The following is a 20,223-nucleotide window of genomic DNA, read 5'->3' as shown; positions in this document are numbered from 1 at the left end:
GAGAGAGAGAGCGAGAGAGAGCGATCCTCCTTGGCACACATTGCCAGTGTGGCAGTGAGATTTTGACTAACTGGCTGACTGACTGGGGGATTCTGGAGGAATCACACGGGGAAGGGACGACACGCTCTCCGGTTTTCTCTTTTTCCCACCCCTTTCTCTCCTTCTAGTCTGTCATCGCCGGAGAGGTCGATGGTTTTCTAGCTGCGAAGCCTGCATCCATCTCAGCGGCGGATTTTGTTTTATTTCTCCTCTCCTCGATTGGCCGAACCGGGGCTGATCCCAGCCAACCTGGGCCGGGCCGTGGAGCTGTTCAGCGAGCCTTATAGCTGAAGTTGGCGGCACCCGAGATGAGCGCCTTGAGACCCGGGAGCGGGACTCTCTCCTCGCCGGGGAGACGGTTTGGGTCGTGGCGGTGCTGCTGCTGGTGGTGGTGGGTGTTGGTAGTCGGGGTGGCGGTAGGTTCGGGTGATCCGTGGATGTCCGCCGAGGCATGCCCCTCTTCTTGTTCCTGCAGCAGCACCAGGATCTCTTGCGTGGACCCGGAGCGGGGTATCAATGCCTTCCCCGTCCTGCAGACCGAGGCAGAGATGGAGAACATCACCGACATGTGAGTTTCCCTCATAAGCACCGGTTCACGGAGAGATGTGAAGCTAATGCGTCAGGGGCAAATCAGCATATTTTTCACGACTTTATCCTTTTCCAGCGGCCCACATTTCCCAGAACTTCCCAAATAAAGAAACGGCATCCTTCACCCCTATTCTGCCACTTGTATGGGGAGCTGACAGATACACAGTCAGCAAAGAAAGTGGCTCAAATGTTGTTTATTTCTGCATTGAATTTTAACCCGATGAATGAATTTTAAAGCGAATTCGCAAATCCATATCACTTCAGGTAGGATTTTAAGTAGCCGACAGCCTACACTTCTTTCCTCGTTGGCAAGGGTTTGCCTCAGAAAGGCATCAAGTGCAACACACATTGCATAACAGACTCTTTGGCATCACGGGGCACATCAGTCTTTCGGCACCAGCGAGGAAACAAGCTCATTTAGAAATGAAATGCAACTGAAGCTGATGGGCTTTATTCTGACAAATAGACAGCTCAGTCTGCGCGCGTACGTGCTCGTGTTTGTGTGGAGACGCCAGACACTACAGTCCAAATATTAGCACAGACACTTCCCAAGATGGCTTATATGAGTGTAGGCTATCTAAATGAACCACACAGGCGGAGAGAATCGATGCTGAAGAAAGGAAAAAAAAGAAAAGTGACGTTTTTCTTGTCAGACTCAACATTTTGCTGGCAGTCTCTCTAAGGCTGGTCGGGCGCAAGATGCCATAAATCTCAGTGTGTGTTTAGATGTACTGTATCCTCTCCTCTCCGGGCTGTATTTGAGCTTTTTCCACTCACATTTAATGAAACGTCACTTGGCCTGAAAATGAGCTGAGGCACCTCTGCAGCCGAGACAAATTAAACGGGAGATTAAGGTTTTTAATTGCGCCAGCATATTTCTTGGCAAAGATAAACGGCCTTGTTGGTAATGACTTATGTCGGAGACAAACAGTTTTTATCGGCGGCCTTGGAGCAGCCTTGGAAGCTCTTTGAATGAGCCAGTGTGGTGAAAAGCACTGACTGAGTGCTTGGCTAATGTAAACAGACAAATTACTGATGACCGTGTAACTGCTAATTCCGAACGACCTTGCCAAAAAAAAAAAAAAAACCCTACGCAGGGGGAGATACTGTAGGTCATCGTGCGCCCTGTCCTATGTGCCGTTTTTGGTTGGACTTAGTTTATGACAGCTGATCTGAATCCTCAACAACTGGTCAGAAATTGATGTGCTGTATGGGTGTAACAGCTCACACAGTCTGCGGTGATGTCTCTTTTGTGCCCTAACGTGTAGCCTGCAGTATGTATATGCTCAGAATCCCAAACAAATCATACTTAGTCACCATCTGTTAAGAAAATATCCTTTAGGGGGGATTCAGGGAGGTGGCTGTGGTAATGACTGGATAATACAGACAATCATAAATGGCAATATGTTTTGTTACGCACAGAAAATGCCCTCCTGAATAAATACTGAAAACATAACCACGCGTACAGAAATTTCCCAGAGTTTGTATATTCACGCGTGTACCCCTACACCGACTGACAAAGGAGGCTAACGCACATATGTGGGTATAATAATGGTTATTTAAAAGCTCAGTTAAATTCCTCACAGCTCACTAAAACAGACATTCAGCGACGGCTTCGTCAAACATGTGCACACTTGTGTTATTTGACAGCAGCGTTATTATTCATCAAGACTGCCTGCTGTTCTCCTTTAGACTCTTTTGCAGGTGTTTATTTTATTTTATTTTATTTTAAGCGCAGACACCGAGTGACTAATTGGTGATTTATTTCCGATCGCAAACGAGTTCGTTCCACTAAAATCATTTTGTCACATTGTCCATGCATCACTGCTGTCAGGCTTTAGTAGTACAGTGTGCTCCTTATTGAGAGATACATTTCATTATCACCAGATTTTTTTTCCCCTACTTTTTTTTCTAGTGGATTGTGATGGGAAATGAGGGGAAGGAAAGGATAGGTGTTGTGCAAAAAAGGTTCCCTGCAACACCCCAGACATGCAGATTGCATGGTGTACTTTTTTAAGGAATTCTATTCTTATTTAACCACTTGTATCTATGTTACTTCCCCCCCCCCCCCCCCGCGCCTTTTTTTTCAAAGGGCCAGCAAACAGGCAGCAAGACACTAAGTAATCGGAAGTAAACACAACATCCACTTTATATGCAAGCCAAACCAACTGCATTGCAATTTAGAGCAATCACACTGACCAGTGCTACTATGGTAGCAACCCCCTAAATTCACCAGGACCCCCCTGCTAAACAGGCCATGTGCTGTCCCTTCAGTCCTAACTCATTTATTTTTTCACTTGCATCAACTAAAATGTAATTATTATGGCATACATTGAGAAACATGAACTAAAAGTTACACCTGATAAATTTGCAATATTTCCCAAAAGAATTGCTCCTTCATTTCTACAGCCTTCAACAAATCAATCAATAGAGATGGTTTTTCTCACTCACTGCTTGTCTACCCCCTTGGAAAAAAACACATTATTTACTGACCTTGTGATTTAGCAAGGGAGTATGTGCAATAAGTGTGGAGGTTTGTGCAGGACAAAGGGCGGTGCTGTGACTGTTACAGTGTGTTCCCTTGATGGGAAAGACTGTCCAGAGCTTTTGTTTAGCTCTAAATGTTCTCAGAAATCCGATCCCGAAGCTGTGATATTCAAAGATCGCATATACTGCTTTCCAGCACACATTCACACTGCTAAATTCATTCACCCAAGGGAGTTGCCCACAATCATCTCCTGCTGCCTCTAGAATCAAGTGCCATGCACAAGTGCTGCTGAGGAAAAGAGGCGAGAACTGTTCCTTTTTCACTGCCCCCCCCCAATCTCCTACGTACCACCTGCACGCTTTCCAGAGTCCTTTTTTTTTCATTATTATTTTATTTTGGTCCCTCTGACTTTTTGAAATGCTTCTGTTTATGCTTCCACCTGTTAACAAATGAGCCGTCTCACCAACGCTTGGTTCTCTTGACAGTTACATCGCAAACCAGAGCAGCTTCTCCTCCATCAGCGACAAAGACCTGCACTACTACAAGAATCTCAGGAACCTGTGAGTCTTTAATGGCTTATATTACCCTTGTACCCTTTGAGGTCTGTCTGCATTATTTTAAAGTGTTCTTGTCCAATGTTGGACCCAAACAAAGTAGGCAGCATTTCTATGCACGTTCACTTATATGACCTCTGTTTACTAGTCTTATTCATTTATTTCAGCCTTGTTGTGTTTATCACTGCATCACACAGCGTTTTGTCCAATTCTACACTTCTTTATCTTAATTTGCCTCTTTAAAAGAAAAAAAAAACCTATAACCACTAGCAACCACTTTCTTGTACCCTGAAGATAAAATCTGTTAGGAAAACGCTACCTAATTTCTCAACCAGTATCCCATTTGCCAAGCAAATTAGCACAAAGCACATATCCACAGTGAGTGTGCTGTATGGTTTTAATTGTGGCTGGACTCATGGGAAAACAGCTATATATGCAGGAAGTCTTAAATGCTGTCTTTAAGCTTCTATCTGAAACAAATGTCCCGTGTGTCTAAGACATGCTGCACAAACACTTACACTCTGTGCTGTGTTAATGTAATAGTGTGTGATCTGACTAGTCATACAACAATATTTTGTTATGATTCACACTTTTAATGACTAAATGCTCAGCTCAAGTGATGCCACACCATCAGCTGCAGGAGATAACATCGCACAAAACGGCAATATTGTCTTACAGTCTCACCTTAACTGATAAAGGGCAAAGACTTTATGCATCCCGTTATAGCAGCGTTGTGTAATGCCTGTTATGTATTAATATTAATTTTTTATGTACATAAAAGCATTTCTATTGGGGTACCATTTACACTATGCCCAGCGGATCCAGTGTATTAGCTTCGATTAGCTCTGATGGATGCAGTTTTTATTGGCGTTGTTTATATAAACGTCATTTTAACAGAAAGGGAGACTGATATATCATTTTAATATGAAAAACAACCTTTGTTTGTCTCTGTCAGTTTGCATCACAGACATCCCTATATTGGACAGCCAATAACAGAGAGCATGTCCTCTTTAAAAGCCCTAAATGTTCATCATTAGATTAGTTCTTTGGACCTAAAGTGTTCTACTTTCTAAAAAAAGTGTTGTGTTAATATATATATCCTCGTTATGGTTTGTAGGTCATATAAGACAATAAGGAGAGCAGAATATGGGTTACCAGGTTCTTATTGCTGGTACATATCCTCGTCTTGGCTGGCTTGTGATGTGAGACATATGTTCATGAAGATACTGATGATGTTCTTGCTTTTGTTTTGTGCCAGAACGGTGACCAACAGCAGGCTAACATATGTATCAAAGCTGGCCTTTCAGAACAACTTTAAACTGCAGTACTTGTGAGTAAAAAGTCATGCTGTTTATTCCTTCCCTTCGATTGAAAATATGTACCTTTGCAACGCAATGTGAACAAGTCACACTCTGAAGAGAAAATTAATGAGTAAGTAAGAAGAAAAGCCAGTGAAGGCAGTGAGACTGATGAAAAACGAAGTCCGCTACAGGTTAACAAGATTTATAATTGATAGTCAAACCGTGATGCAGAGTCAATATAATTAAAGTTTAGTTTGATACTTATTATATTTAATTAATGTGACACTTAAGGTTAATTGTGACAGTCTGTGACAATGTGTGGGGGAAACTTTAAACGAGAAAAATAATACAGGCTTATTAGTGTAGATAGAAGCAGACATGTGCTATTACTCCTAACAACAATCTCCTACTTTGCTTTGGTGCTGCAAACGCAGTCTTCTTCCCTAATGTTTGATTTAATTTCTAGGAATCTGAAAGATAACAACCTGTCATCCCTGTCCTGGAGGATATTCAAACACCTCAACATCTCTTATCTGTGAGTTCAGAGGAACCTTTTCTATCAGTCTTTCTATCCGTGTGTGTCTTTGTCTGTTGGTTTACCTCCTAGTTACTATGAGAGTCTTTAGATAAACACAAATATATACAGTAGCATCTGTAATAGCATCTTGTGTTTTTAATCTCATCGGTTTATAGTTCCATTTAGTCTGTAATTTTCCTCGAGCAAGAAAATGGTTTTTAAATTTAGATGTAGCAAAGTTCTTGATTAAAGACGAGCTGACTTTTTAGTTGCATTCAGAGTCCAGTCAGAACCTAAATTGAAACAGAGATTCAGAAATAGTGACATAGTTGTTGCGGGATAGTGATTCAACTACAAACTTAGGTTTATATTGGAACGCAACGGGTTGGTTGTATAGTAAGACAAAGACCCTACAATAACCGAGTTGCCTGTTGCAAAGAAACATGTTGCAGAGCAGTCAGATTGATTGCAACTTGCTGTCAATCTGACTGTGTTTATAAATTGCATGGAAGTTATCTTTAACCCTTTGGCAATCTGTCTGAGAGTGATTGCAGTGAGTCTGAGTCAGACTGTGATTGTTTGGAGACAGGTTGGCCCCCACCAGACAACCTGTCCAGTCACTTTGCAATCAAAAGTGTTCACCCAGGAGGTTGAGGTTGTATTTTATTCTTAGATTTTTTTCCCTGTTTCTATTTTCCCCCCTGATTTTAAAGCTAAATAACAGCACAGAGAGCATGCAGAGATGTTAGTAGGATAAACCTTGTAATGTGACAAAAAAAGAAAAAACCAAATCCCAGAAACACTTAACACTAGTGGTGTCAAACAGTTACAATTCCCCTCTTTCTTAAATCTTCCAAAATGTCTGTTACTCTTTCGTGCTTTGCTACGCTCTGCTTCTCACAGATCTTCAATGTGTGTGTGTGCTTCTAGGATCCTGTCTGGAAACCCTCTCCACTGCTCCTGTGAGAACATGTGGATCAAACTGTGGTTAGGAGAGGAAGCAGACATTCAGGAGCTACGCTGCATTGAGGATGGAGGAGCACGCAAACTGCTGTCCAGACTGACATTACCTAACTGTGGTAAGGGCGTGCACACACACACACACACACACACACACACACACACACACACACACACACACACACACACACACACACACACACACACACACACACACATACACACACATAGGGCAAGGACCTGGAAAAAACATTCACAAGCTGTTGCAGAGTGTAAAGCGTTGAAGCACCTGGAGGGAAAAAAAATCAATCCTAATAGTTTCCTGTGCAAATATTTTTCCAAGCGCTTGCTTAGATTTTTTCCTGTTCTTATGTATTTTTCATATGTCTGACACATCTGTTTTTATGTGCACAGTTTGTATAAATGTGTATGTACACGTGTGCGGTATGAAACTTGATATTTGAAGACAAATGTGCTAAGTGTTTTGCCAATTCTCAGGAGGTGTGGGGGTTGAATGAATAGAGACACTGAAGTTTGCTGTTAACACCTAAGAGGATAACTGTACAAAGAGTACAATTCATGCACTGACTACAGCCTCTGCAGTAATCAGTAATATATACCTACTGGTATGTGAGTGGGTGCTGCATGGACAGCATTGCACTTACACAGAGTGTCGCTTAGCCTGTATATTGTAATTTCCCAAGACACTGTGAAGTGCAGAAAGCTACAATGTCTTATGCATGAGCAAGCAAACAAATGACCAAATAAAAGCAAGCACGCACACTTAGAGCCTCACTTTCACAGGGCTTGAACATGTTGTTTGCTCTCTGTTGTGTGTCACCAAAATGCCATCAGCGCTGCACAGACTGATTTATCTTTGTCCAGTTGGGATTTTTCCTCATGCGATGCATAGATTAGCTGCTAGATGGAGTAAAGTGAAATGACCGACACACAGGTTATGCATGTGTGTGCCGTTTGTGAGTGTGTGAGGGTTGTGTTGTCCTATAATACTAGGCGGGGTAGGCTTAGCCTTTCTGGACAGGTGTCCAGCCATCCAATCAAAAGTTACGAGTGTTCATCTTCCTGTTTGCTCTAAATTTCATACATTTATGATGTGTCATAGCGCTCTATTTCACTCCTCTGGTCAACCCAGCATGTTTAATGTGATGATGGGTTTTAAAAAATGGCTGCAAGTTCTGTTAAACCTGTCAGAGATTTTCTCTCATCAGAAGGGCAATGGGAGAGAGGCCACCACTGTGTTCATGTATTAAAATTCTAATTTGGGGAGGCTCTGTGGTCCAGGTCCTTCAGCCTGCAAGTCCAAGTATTCTTGGGCAAAAAACCAACCCCCAAATTGGTCCTGATGTATCCACCGTAGGGTGAGTGCATCCATTATAGAAAACCCTTGGCTTGTAGCAAAAAGCTCTTCAAGTACCAGTCCATCTACCAATTAGATATGCGTTAGATGGGTTCAGTATTCTTGTGTAGTTTTATAAAAGTACATGCTTGTATATTGTATCAATTAATGATCCCACGTGCATCATGAGCCTGTCGCTGGTTCACCACAGTTCCTTTTGATAGATACATACTACTGCATGCTGGGAACATTGCGCAAGAGCTGCAGTTTTGTAGATGCAGCCACAATTTGGCCCTTATTAAACTCGCTCAAATCCAGGCGCCACAATGAAGAGGTAATCAGTGTTATTCGCTTCACCTGTCAGTGGTCATAACGTTATGCCTGATCGGTGTATCCTTGTAGTAAAAAGGTCTATAAGTACCAGTCCATTTACCAATTAGATGTGTGTTATTTCCAGTATTCTTGTGTACTTCTGTGTAGGTACATGCTTGTATGGTGTATCACTGAAAGCTCTGTCATTACATTGAATGTGCTAGATTAACCAAAGGAGAGAGAGAGAGCATCACGATGTATTGTACAGTACATGCTTGTATGCTTGTAGTAAAAAGGTCCATTTACCAATTAGATGTGTGCAATGTTTAATATTCTTGTGTACTTCTGGGGAAGCATTGTATTGAACGAGCAGGTGAACAACATGAAAACAAGGCTTTTATATTTATTATTATATTTATATGTACATGTGTAACCTAGGGGAGGAGATGTTTAATGAAGCTATTACATTATGTCTCAGTGAGCCGTCCCTATTGATTATTTTCCCTTTTGCTTTTACTACAGAAACTACGAGGGTATTGATTGTAGAAGTATTCGTCCTAAGTATTTTCACACACACGTACTCACAAAACAATCTGGCCTGCTTTTATTCTGGAGGTTTGCAGAGAGCCTGACAATGTGTGCGTGTGTGTATTTGTGTATTAGCTGTGCTGCTATTTTAGAGAATAAATGCACAGATCTTGATCGTTGCCTGTAGAAACCATCATATGTCTGCTACGTATGTCAGTCGTACGCAGAGCTTACTTAGAGATTTTGTGTTGTGTTCCTTCCCTGTTCTTTTCCTCGCCACATGCAGAAAACAAAGAAACATTAGTTTAGTCAGGATTTAGTTTATTGCGCTTATCGTTATCAGAGATCATACAAAACCTGCCAAATTTGTGCATCGCCTTGCCTAAGTTGCTCATCTCTTCCTTCTTGCTGCTCACCTGCAACAGCAGCATGCTAGAACTATATGATGCTTTGTGTAATTCAGCACATAGATGACATCATTGACTCTGAAAGTTGCTGACTGTATGTATTGCAGTAAAATGAAGTGTTATAAAGACCATCTGCACTGTGTCCCATAGCACCGGTGACCTGCTGTCACGCAGCAGATTTCATTTCCTTTTCCACTGAATCATCATGTTTTGTTCTCTAGGAATAAAAAGAAGAAAAAAAACTTTTCTAGATTTATGGAAAGCTCCAATAAAATAAGCAAACCCCACAAAGATGATCACATTTTAAAAGCAAGAAAAGACGCTTTCCACAGATTTAATCAAGAAACGTTTCTTTGACCTGCCAAGAAACACAGTTAATATTATAATAAAGAATTATGTCTTTACAGTCCTCCACATGCAATTACTTACCACACAAGTGTAATGTCAGTTTAAGTACACTTCCAGGACAGGCTTCTACAAACCACAAGGCTTTTATGCTTATGGGAGTGTTTATGAAGCATGAATGTATAAATGTCAGCAGTTATCTGACACTTTATTCTTCCCTTCTTTATATCATCTGTATGAATTTTTCATGAATCATTCTATTTCGGACACTCTTCTGTTCATAAGATGTGTCAAATTACAGCTTGACCTGTCTCAGAGTCTGACCTGCTCTCATTCTCTGGATTTGTTGATTTTTTTTCCAATCGTGTGCACTGTATCTGACTCAAACTGGCATTTAGAGCTTGAGTTTGACCAGAGTAAGCAAATAAAACTTGTTTTCGCCTTTCGGATGGCGAGTGCACCCCAGTTTATTTTAGTAATGTGGCATTATAAAGGAATTTTCATGTCAGACTTAAATTTATAAGAAAAAAAACATCAGTCAAATCCGCTTTATGAGCCTAATCATGTTTTGGGGTTTTGTTTTAGCATCTTTGTTGTTCACAGAGGAATCAATCTGGTGAAAAATAGCTCTGGGCAATCCGGACGCTCAGGGCACAAACAATAAGTTAGCTTGCAGGAAGCTAACAATGTCATTGATAACTCCTATTGATCTGTCCCCTCTACCTTCCCTCCATTAGCAGAGGATATTTTTGGCATTAGCACAGTTACAGCAGGGCCTCTGGAGAGGTGGGCGGGGGACCCCCTGGCAGAGTGACATATGAGTAGGAGGACATGGTGGGGCAGGGGTGCCAAATAATGCCCCAGGGCTAACAGTGATACACCAAAAAAGACCTTTCAGTCTGGCCAAACTGCTGGCCTCGCGCTCCATGCTCATAGTTCTTCCTCTTTATTTGGCATTTTCCATCTGCCTGTCTGCTTTATGTAAAACCTTTCTGTCTGTGGGCCTGAACATTTCTGAGCGACATTATGAAGAAGGCACAAAGAGGAAATGCCCATCGATGCCCTCGGGCCGACACTGATCTCACAGGCGAGCCTCATATGATTCTCCGTCTGTGTTTCCCCATGGACTGTTTATGGTCGGAGCTCCGCCCCGAAAGGATTACAAACACAGAGCCTGTTCAATGTGCAAAATAAAAACATCAGCTGTGTCACTCAGCAAAAATGTTGGCAACGGCAGGTGTTTAACACTCCCGCTGTTTCTTAATAACGGGGTAATTAAAACAAAACAAAAGAGCCATATTTAACTCTTTATAAAGTCTTTCATTTTGCGTCCTTCCCTCAATTCCTTCTCCCTTTAATGCCACGCTTGTTAATGGTAAGAAGGGCAAGTTTAAGCTTTTTCCACCATCGCTCTTATAACACCTTTAGCTTCTGCTAAATGAATCAAATTCCATTAAAGTGAATAACTGAAACCAGCTGTCCTGAGCAAAGGGTGCTTTTTCCCGGCGCTGTAGAAATTATAGCAGATGTATTACCAGATTCCCGCTGGGCACATCACAGCACAGGTGCACTCTGCCTTCATCTGTGTCTCTCTCAGTTAGTCATTCCAGTCAAACACGCAAAATGATAGACAGTCAGTCGTTGCCCTTAATCATCTATTTTTTTGATTGCTGTTCAAAGAATTTTTGCCTCTGTCCCCGTCATTTCCTTTCTGACTTAATTGGCTTTACCATCCAATCTGTGCATAGGCTTTTGAATAGTTGTATAGTAGATAAAACTAAAATTCAGCAGCACAGACAAACTCAAAACAGACCAGATGGCCTCTGTAAGAGTTTGTGGACAGGAAATGCTAATTACATATGTGAACTTTCTTACATGTTAAATAGTAAGGAATAAAGCAAGACAAAAGATTTAGTAAGTAAATTAAGTCAGTAAAGCAGTTGGGAGGCACAACACAAAAACACATGACAGATAAGGCAGATTGTTGTATTTGTAGCTTGTAATCTTGTTTTACGAGGTAGCTGAAGTTAAAGTAACAGGCCTGTGAAGTTCAATTCAATTAAATTGTATTTATCTTTATAATGTAAGATAAAGACAATCAACAACCGCTTGTGAGCAAACTTGACACTTGGCAACAGTGGCAAGGAAAAACTTCCTTTTAACAGGAAGAAACCTTCAGCAGAACCAAGCTAGGGGTAGCCATCTGCCACGACTACTTGGGGTGAAGGGGAAAAAAAGAAAACAGAGGGAAACAAGAACCACTCAGTGCATTGTGGGAAGCCCTCTGCTGTCTAGGCCTATTGTATCGTAACTTAGAGCGGGCTCAGGGTCATCTGATTCAGCCCTAACTCAATATATTTAAAATTTTAAGCTTAATTTTAAAAGTAGAGATCGTGTCTGCCTCCCAAATCCAAACTGAAAGCTGGTTCCACAGAAGACGGGCCTGAAAGCTGAAGGCTCTGCCTCCCATTCTACTTTTAAATAGGAACCACCAGTAAGCCTGCAGTCTGAGAGCAAAGAGCTCTAATGGGGTCCCACATAGCAATATTGGTATGGCCCGGATCTGGCCCACACAATGTGCTTACACATGGCCCACATACCGCAAAGAATGACGGCCCTTTGGTGGCCCAGATCTGGTTTGCCAGAGGTAATCCACACATGGGCCAGCACAAGGCCAGTTGCAGACACACTGGTGGCCCTGTGCTGGCCCAGAACAGTTTCAGCTCTGGCCCCAGATGTCAGCCTAATGTGTACATTAATCAAGCCATGTAATAACAACATGTGCCGGAGCATAATAGTGCAAAAGTAACATGACGTAACTCTGTTCAGACAGTGAATGGACTGATTCTTATGTAGCATGCCACATTCAACTATCACACACTTACTCTAAACTGAGTGTTTCCTAACTACATTCATACACATTCACTCTCGACATTCAGACTGGAGGGGCCAGGGATCGAACCACTAACCTTTCAATCAGTAGGTGACTTGCTCTACCTCCTGAGCTACAATCACTCGGTGGCAAATATGAGTACACCGTCACTAGGTTTTGGATAAAGTGTACACTCACAAACCTGCTAAACCTGCATTTGAAACGTTGGCTACCATAGCAGTATAGTATTGCAACATGGCATTTGGGTCTTCTAACTAAAATGGGAAAATAGGAACATAAATAGTGCCATCATTGCCAGATCTGGCCCACATCTGGTTGACCTACACCCTGCCATGACACCAGTCAGTCAGAAGTGCCAGCTTGATGCCAGATCCAGTCCAGACCTGTTTTCTATGGGCCTGGGCCACATAAACCAAACCACAATCGAGCCAGATATGGCATGACAGTGCCATCTATGCCAGGCCTGGCCCATATCTGGATGACATACGTCTTGTCATGCCAGAAGTCAGCCAGCAGTGCCAGCTTGATACCACATCTGGGCCAGACCTGTCTGCTATGTGGGGTGATGTGGTACTATGAGCCCTTTAAGATAAGATGCAGCCTGATTATTCAAGACCTTGTATGTGAGGAGAAAAATTTTAAGTTTGATTCTGGATTTAACAGGGAGGCAATGAAGCGATACAAATATAGGAGAAATGTGCTCTCTCTTTCTAGTCCCTGTCAGTACTCTTGCTGCAGCATTTTGGATTAGCTGAAGGCTTTTCAGGGAGTTTTTAGGACATCCTGATAATAATGAATTACAGTAGTCCAGCCAAGAAGTAATAATGCATGAATTACATTTTCAGCATTACTCTGAGACAGGATATTTCTAATTTCAGAGATATTGAGCATATGCAAGAAAGCAGTCCTACATATATGTCCTGGTCTAAAACGACTGCAAGAGTCCTCACAGAGTTACTGGAGGCCAAGGTAATGCCATCCAGAGTAAGCATCTGGTTAGACATCATGTTTCTAACATTTTTAAGGGTCAAGCACTATAACTGCAGCCTTATCTTAATTAAGAAGCAGGAACATAGAGGTCATCCAGGCCTTAATGTCTTAAGACATGGGTCTCCTGCTTTCCTTTTAAGGACATGCTGCTGTCATTTTAAAGTTTTCATAACTGAAGGATTCAAGAGAGATTAAGAAAGACAGTTTGTGGGAAAGAGGACAGGCGGTCAAAACAATTCAATAAACAATCTTTACTAGAAATGGAAGAAAGTAAGTTCTAAGATTTTGAAATGAGCCAGAAGGATGTCTTTTTACATAGCTTAACCCTTTTATGTGGAAAGGAATTACAGCCATTTACGTCTCAGTGATTGTGTCTCGTTCCCATACAGAAGACTGTGTAGAGAGGATCTTTCTCAAAGCTAAGATGACTTTTCAACGCTATTTAACCCAAACCGCAACTTAGCCTTAATTTAATTGCCATAATAATATTCCCCTAAGAATAGTGACTGCTTTGTATTTTAATGCACAGCATTTATGGTGTGAAAAAATACATATAAAATCTTTAAACCTTTCAGAAAGGCAGTAGGACCCCTAAAAGTCTGGACCTAATCAAACAGTGCTCAAAATGGGAACAACAACTTTAAACACTGAAAACTGTGACATATAGAACATAAATCTGATTCTCCTGGTTTAAAGTTGTGTTTTCATTCTCAGTTAGATATTTTATTCTTTACACTACTGCAATTTTCTTCCTTCCTGGCAGAGAGAGCTTTTACCATCACAGAGGAAGCAGACTATGTTTGCAGGTGGTACGTGTCTAAGTAGCATCCACATGAAATACAGGACCTGTGGTTTCCCAGCAGAACATCGCCAAGAGCATAGCACTGCCTCTGTTGGCTTGAGTTCTTTCGATAGCGTATCCTGCTGTCATCTCTCCTCCAGGAAGATGATGTGCACACAACCCGATGTCCATGTGAAAATAAAAGAAAATGTGATTTGTCGACTCAGATGCTCGGATGCCCGATGTAGATGTATTCAGTAGTGGATATATGGGTCAGCATGTCTACTCTCAGCGTTCTGCAGCAAGCTGTGATGCACTGTGTTCTGACACCTTTATATCAAAGGCAGCATTAAGGTTTTTAGCCACACACCACACACAGGCCAAGCATAATGACCTTGTGACCATGTCTTTGCTGCCAGTTCACCAGTTGTCCTTCCTTGGACTCATTTGGCCAAGAATACTGAGGAACTCGGTACAATAATTTAAATGTGGCCTAATTGAAATAAAAAAAAAAAGTGTAGAGAGATTCAAAACTTTCGAATGATCTGATGCTGGAGTTAAGTGTCAGCCTGATTGACTGTAATCTCAGACAAGAGATCAGCAATCATTAACACATCCTCCTCCTCCCTTTGTCTCTGCATCATTTGTGAATCCTTCACAGTGCATGAACAGCAGAACATTCACAGGCAAACTTATGGACAGACTCTCCAGTGCTTTCCTCACCTCTCTCTGCTATACATTTTGTCAGAAAACTCTCTTTCTGCCTCTGCAGCTCCTCAAAAAACACATCATTATGATGGAGCAGAAGGAAGGTTACATAATAAATGCTAACATTTCTCTAAACATCAATACAAACATGCCTATTGTGGCCTGTAGCAAAAGCTAGCAACAATGACACTGAGAAATGCTGTCGCTGATGCCGTACTTGTAATTCATCACCCATTCATTGAACATAATCCTGGAAAATGAATGCAATATGGATTCAAGGTGTCAAGGAGTGTCAAGAGCTAGTATATGCATAGGTAATGTCATGCATCCAGGGGTCATTTGTGAAGTTTTCCCCACTTCTCTACCTGAGAGGTTGTCGTTTACAGAAAAGAAAGCTCTTTTGTGACACTAAAATATAGTCTTTAAGCAAAATTTACCAGAGCAATATCACAGTTTCTACTTAAATTGATCATTCTTGCTTATTCCAGTGCACCCTAGTAGTCAAATGATGATGCACAGTATCAGATGCACTGAACTTTGCCTCTTAACTTTTGCAAGATTCAGTCTGAATTAGTGGTAAAGTGATGCATTTTCTTTTTATCTGACCCGTCTGACGTGGGCTTTGTGACCCTTGGCTTAAAAGTCAGCTGTGCGATCCAGTTATTCAATTCGGAGTCATGGAACGGTCGGAGACAGTCCCAGCTGTCACAGGGTAAGATCCAGGTTACACCCTGGACAGATGTAATCTGTTGCAGGGTTAACACAGAGAGACAGACAACCATTCACACTCACACCTACAGTCAATCTAGATTGATCTAATTAACCTAATCCCATGCATATCTCCATACAGAGCCCCAAGATTAGAAAAATTTTTTTTTGTTGTGGAATCGTTAGACATAATTAATATTCAGTAATTTCCAAAAGACCAATCTTGATGGTACAACCACGTTATTTCCAAGGTTTTATGTGTCAATATAAGATTAATATAAAACAAGGACACGTCACGACATAGACGCTACCACTTGGATGCATGTTGGAGACGGAATAACTCCGACAGCCTGAGTGGATGAGTGAATAATGAGCTGCTTTCCAAATAAAACACCTCTATACAAGTGTGAAGGCTAGAGCAGTGTGGAAAAGACAAAAGAAAAAAATATTCAGCTGACCTTTCAGTACAAATCTAAACCCTGTTGTTACAGTGAGCGTGTGAACTTCAAGTACAGACAAGTGAGAAATTAAAAGCAGCACCTGAATGTGGAACATGGAAAACCATCGCAGTTCCAGATGCTTCTGTTGAGAGGTCAAGGGGTTTCACGAGTCCAAGATGATGTGAATCAAATGCCGTGGACACCAGCATCAGTTTTGAGCCCAGCTAAGCATCCGTGGGATATCATGTTTCAGCACTGCACTGCACTTATTTGAAAAATATCATCAAATCACAAATTGAGGCAATATAAGTACAGTAATCTATTTATATTTCTACTCATAATAGAAGAATACTTGAAATTCTGCAATGCATAACAGGAAATAACCTTAAAAATAAGAAGAAAACAAGCTGTTTGACCATATCACTCAGATTTTTGTGCTCCTTAACCTTTATTCTTCCTTAGCTCTTATTGCATGTCGTCTTTATTTGTTTAAAAGTATGTTTTGGAAAGCATTAGCTTAAACGGTGACTCTGAATTGGCCATGGTTTGAGTGGTTTGAGTGTGAGTGTGAATGGTTTTCTGCCTTTGTGTGACAGACTGTCACAATGTAAACGTCTACATCTCTCACAAGTAAACAGAGCAACCTCACTGACCACCGCAAAGTTCAGCCATGCCTTCACAAAAGAAATGGATTAACACTAGTAACAGAAACACAGCCGGGATTTTTTAGTCAAAAGACTGAATGAAAATCCACTTAGCTAGTGTCTGACTCTCTTGCATGAATATAAATGTCGTGCTTCCCTTGCAGACACCCGACTGCCAGAATTTCCTCACAAGTGGCTGCAGGTGAACTATAGCACGGGCTCAGCGCTGATACACGACACTGTTCCGTATAATTGCTGGTGTTGTCACAATTGCAGGGCGATCTACCGTCCATAATTACAATAAAACCCTTTTCAATCCCACTTGTTGATTCTGAAAACATCTAAGCAGCTAAAGATTCAGGATCACACACTGGCATGGATGATTTAACTACCATAATTGAACATGAGGTCATAACGATCCTGCTGCACTTACATCAAAATCACGGTGGTTTGCAGAGGTTTTATGCTAATTTGTTGGCTTCAGTGGGAGATGTGTGTGTGCATGTGTGTGTGTGTGTGTGTAATGTGCAGCCTGCAGATGGCTGTAGTGGCAGTAGAAAGCTGATTTACTGAGAGCCTGTTAAGATATGTCGTTCTGATATAGTAGCTGGGCTGCCACCAGTGAAATGACTGGTTTTTACGGCGTCTCACAGTGATTGAGTGGGTTGCCGTAGTGATAAGTGGGTTGCCCTGGTGATAAGCATTCTGCCGACGGACAGAAGAGGTTGGAAACGGGTGGGGAGAGGATGGGGTTTGATAAGAAATCTGTCCAGTTTTTATCTGCAGTAGCTGTCGACACTCTTCTCTTCTCTTCTCTTCTCTTCTCTCCAATGATGTTATTGGACAGGGGACAAAAGTGGCAAGACTCTGATTGAGTCTGATTGGTCATGCTCAGGTCACATCCTGGTCAGCTATGTAGACACACACACACACACATATATGCACACACACACAGTGACCAGTGTCTTTGCTTTGACAGGGGCTTTAGACTGTGTCCAATCAATTTAGTAGTTGGGCTGCTGGAGACATGCACTAGTAATCAGTGTAACCATCACTGTGTTTGAACTCTGTCTCTTTGTCTGACTGTTTGATTGGGGTGAGTGTGCTTAAATGAAAGTGAGAGAAAGAGAGCGGGAGATTGAATTCGAGCTCTTTCTTTGTGTGTCTCTGTGGTTGTGTGTGTGTGTTTGCCTGCTCTTCTCTTGTTGTTGAGGTTCTTACGTGATTTGTATTTCAACTGAGAAGAAAAAAAAACAGTGGCCTTAAACAGGCCTTAAATCCTAAGTTTGCTTCCTTTCCTACCACTTCCTGTCCTTTCCTCTCGCCATCTCCAAACTTTAAGTTCTCCTCACCCTTCTCTCCTCCTTTCTGCCCCCTTCCTGTATGCAGAAGTTCCCACGGCAACGTTAACCCCATCCAATTTGACCAAAATGGAGGGAGAGAATATGGAGCTGTTGTGTACGACCTCTGGTGTCCCATCTCCTGAGCTGTTCTGGGATATGATACGTGTCGCCAACTATGAGGTTAGGACACACACAGACAAACGCACACACACACACATTTAAGAGATTTCCCTTTACATTTTAGGTTTATAGTTTTACTGTTATTTTACAGTGTACCAGCACTGCTGTCCTACTGTTACAGAAATTATGATATTGTGCTCTATGAGCTTTACATTTCAGCATTTCAGTATTCAGACCATTTGTTGCTATGATACTGTTATTTTAATGTTCCTACTCTGATTTCCAATAAAAGGCTTATTACCATTAAATATAACTGCATTTTGGTTGTATGTGTTGAAGACTTTGTCTCTTGCAATCCCCCAAAATCAGGGAACAGGTTCCACGAAAATGTAAAGACAGACACTAGCCTGGCATTTTTGCCCACATGGCTGCCCATTACTAGCTACCTCACAAGTCTACAACAATCAAAGCCTTACATGTAAAAGATTGTAGTAGCTTGCCGTTAGAATTTCTTCCCCCAAAGACAAAAGCATGTACACTGATTGATCCCCTGCTGAATTTGTAAGCTTGCTCACTTACAAAGAAATGAACAGTCTCTGATCTTTCTGTTAGTTTCATTTTAATGGAGAGAGACAGAATATCAAAACAAAACAAATTACTAAAAAAGTTTGACATTGATTTGCATGTCCATGAGGGAAATAAGTATTTGATTTCCCCACAACCCAAGAAGAAATCTGGCTACCACAGACTGGCTGTGTCATCATAAAAACAATTAGCAATTTAGAGTATATTACTGTCAACACATATTTTTCCCTCTTGTTTAAAGTGCTATGAATGACATAACCCAGCGTTTCTAGTGTTTTATGCACATATCATGAACATTTAACAGCTTGAGCGTTATCGAGGTCCACTCTGATTTAAAAGTCAATTTTTACTTAATGTGGCTCTTGGACCTCTTAACATCACGATCTGACGTTGAAGACATTGTCTTCTACTAAGCAATCAGTTTTTGTTTGTGCGGCTGCTCTTTTCTCACGCAGATAGCGACATCGGGCCAGACTTCCAAGCTGCAACTGTTTAACCTGTCTTCCACGGATCACAACAGCAAGATCAGCTGCACAGCTGAAAACATTGTAGGAGACAAAGAGTCCTCCGTGGTGCTGAATATACTATGTAAGTTTATCCTCTGGCAAACTGCCCCAATTTAGTGAAGATTAATTTGTCAAAGCATCCCTCGATGCAGAGTAGTCTTTAAATCAGAGAATTAAAAGCTTGAGAAGACAACGGTTCTTCTCATCTTTTAATCTGTGTTCTTGCACGCTTCGCTAGTTTTTACCTTTGCCTTATCTTAGTTCTGTGTCTTCTGTTGAATTTCACACTGTTGCTCTTAAACTCTCTTTTCTCTCCGCTGCAATCAGTTCCTCCCAAAATCACAAAGCTGAGTGACGCAATTCCAGATCATCATTGGTGTATTCCCTTCAGCGTGACAGGTACGAGAGATGTCCACATGATCGTATTTAGTCATATTCTGATGTTTGATTTCTGAGATTTCACAAGGTCCCAACACAAAAGACTTTCCCTAAGTCACACCAGTACCTGTGTAAATAGGGTAATGACATCTTTTAACGTTAACTAGTTAACGTTACTGGTTCTTTTGTATTGTTTTCACTACCTCTCTTTAGGAAACCCTAAGCCAACTTTCAAGTGGTCACAGAATGGTAAGCCAGTGAAGGAGGGGCAGTACATCTTCACCAGGATCCACGACTACGCTGAGAGAGAGTACCATGGCTGCTTGCAGTTGGACAGCCCTACACACATCAACAATGGGCGTTACAAACTAGAGGTTGCAAACCCCTATGGCACAGACGAAAAAGAAGTTGATGCTCATTTCATGCACATGCCTTCCGATGGTAAGATACAACATTATTGGATGTTTTATTTTCTGTTTCTACACCACTATCATCATGATGTCTGATCTAGTTATTAAAAAATTATCAGCAAGTTCATTTTTACTATTTTTTTCAAGAACATATGATATACCACTTCTTTTTTAACTAAATTATTAATTGAGGAAAAATATTCTTCATAATTAATAATCACGAGAACTAGACTATGCAATTTCTGGAGAAACAGTAGAGTGATTAGTGCTACTGCTGGACTCGCTATGTTGTTAAGAAGTTGAAGCTAAGTAGGCTGCCCC

The 20,223-nt window shown here is 41.4% G+C and overlaps 1 protein-coding gene across 1 annotated transcript in view; it reads left to right on the top strand.

The window, feature by feature from the left end:
- Nucleotides 1-20,223, top strand: part of ntrk2a (neurotrophic tyrosine kinase, receptor, type 2a) — a 108,546-nt gene continuing 88,323 nt past the window's right edge. Inside the window, exons 1-9 of the mRNA XM_063488961.1 lie at nucleotides 1-607; nucleotides 3,601-3,675; nucleotides 4,928-4,999; nucleotides 5,437-5,505; nucleotides 6,418-6,566; nucleotides 17,950-18,083; nucleotides 19,064-19,196; nucleotides 19,442-19,513; nucleotides 19,706-19,933. Coding sequence (XP_063345031.1) covers nucleotides 348-607; nucleotides 3,601-3,675; nucleotides 4,928-4,999; nucleotides 5,437-5,505; nucleotides 6,418-6,566; nucleotides 17,950-18,083; nucleotides 19,064-19,196; nucleotides 19,442-19,513; nucleotides 19,706-19,933 — 1,192 coding nt within the window. The 5' untranslated portion in view covers nucleotides 1-347. The remainder of the gene's footprint in view (nucleotides 608-3,600; nucleotides 3,676-4,927; nucleotides 5,000-5,436; nucleotides 5,506-6,417; nucleotides 6,567-17,949; nucleotides 18,084-19,063; nucleotides 19,197-19,441; nucleotides 19,514-19,705; nucleotides 19,934-20,223) is intronic.

The sequence above is a fragment of the Pelmatolapia mariae genome, linkage group LG12, assembly GCF_036321145.2.
Source record: "Pelmatolapia mariae isolate MD_Pm_ZW linkage group LG12, Pm_UMD_F_2, whole genome shotgun sequence".
NCBI lineage: Eukaryota > Metazoa > Chordata > Actinopteri > Cichliformes > Cichlidae > Pelmatolapia > Pelmatolapia mariae.
This window is presented reverse-complemented; position numbering and strand designations above follow the sequence as displayed.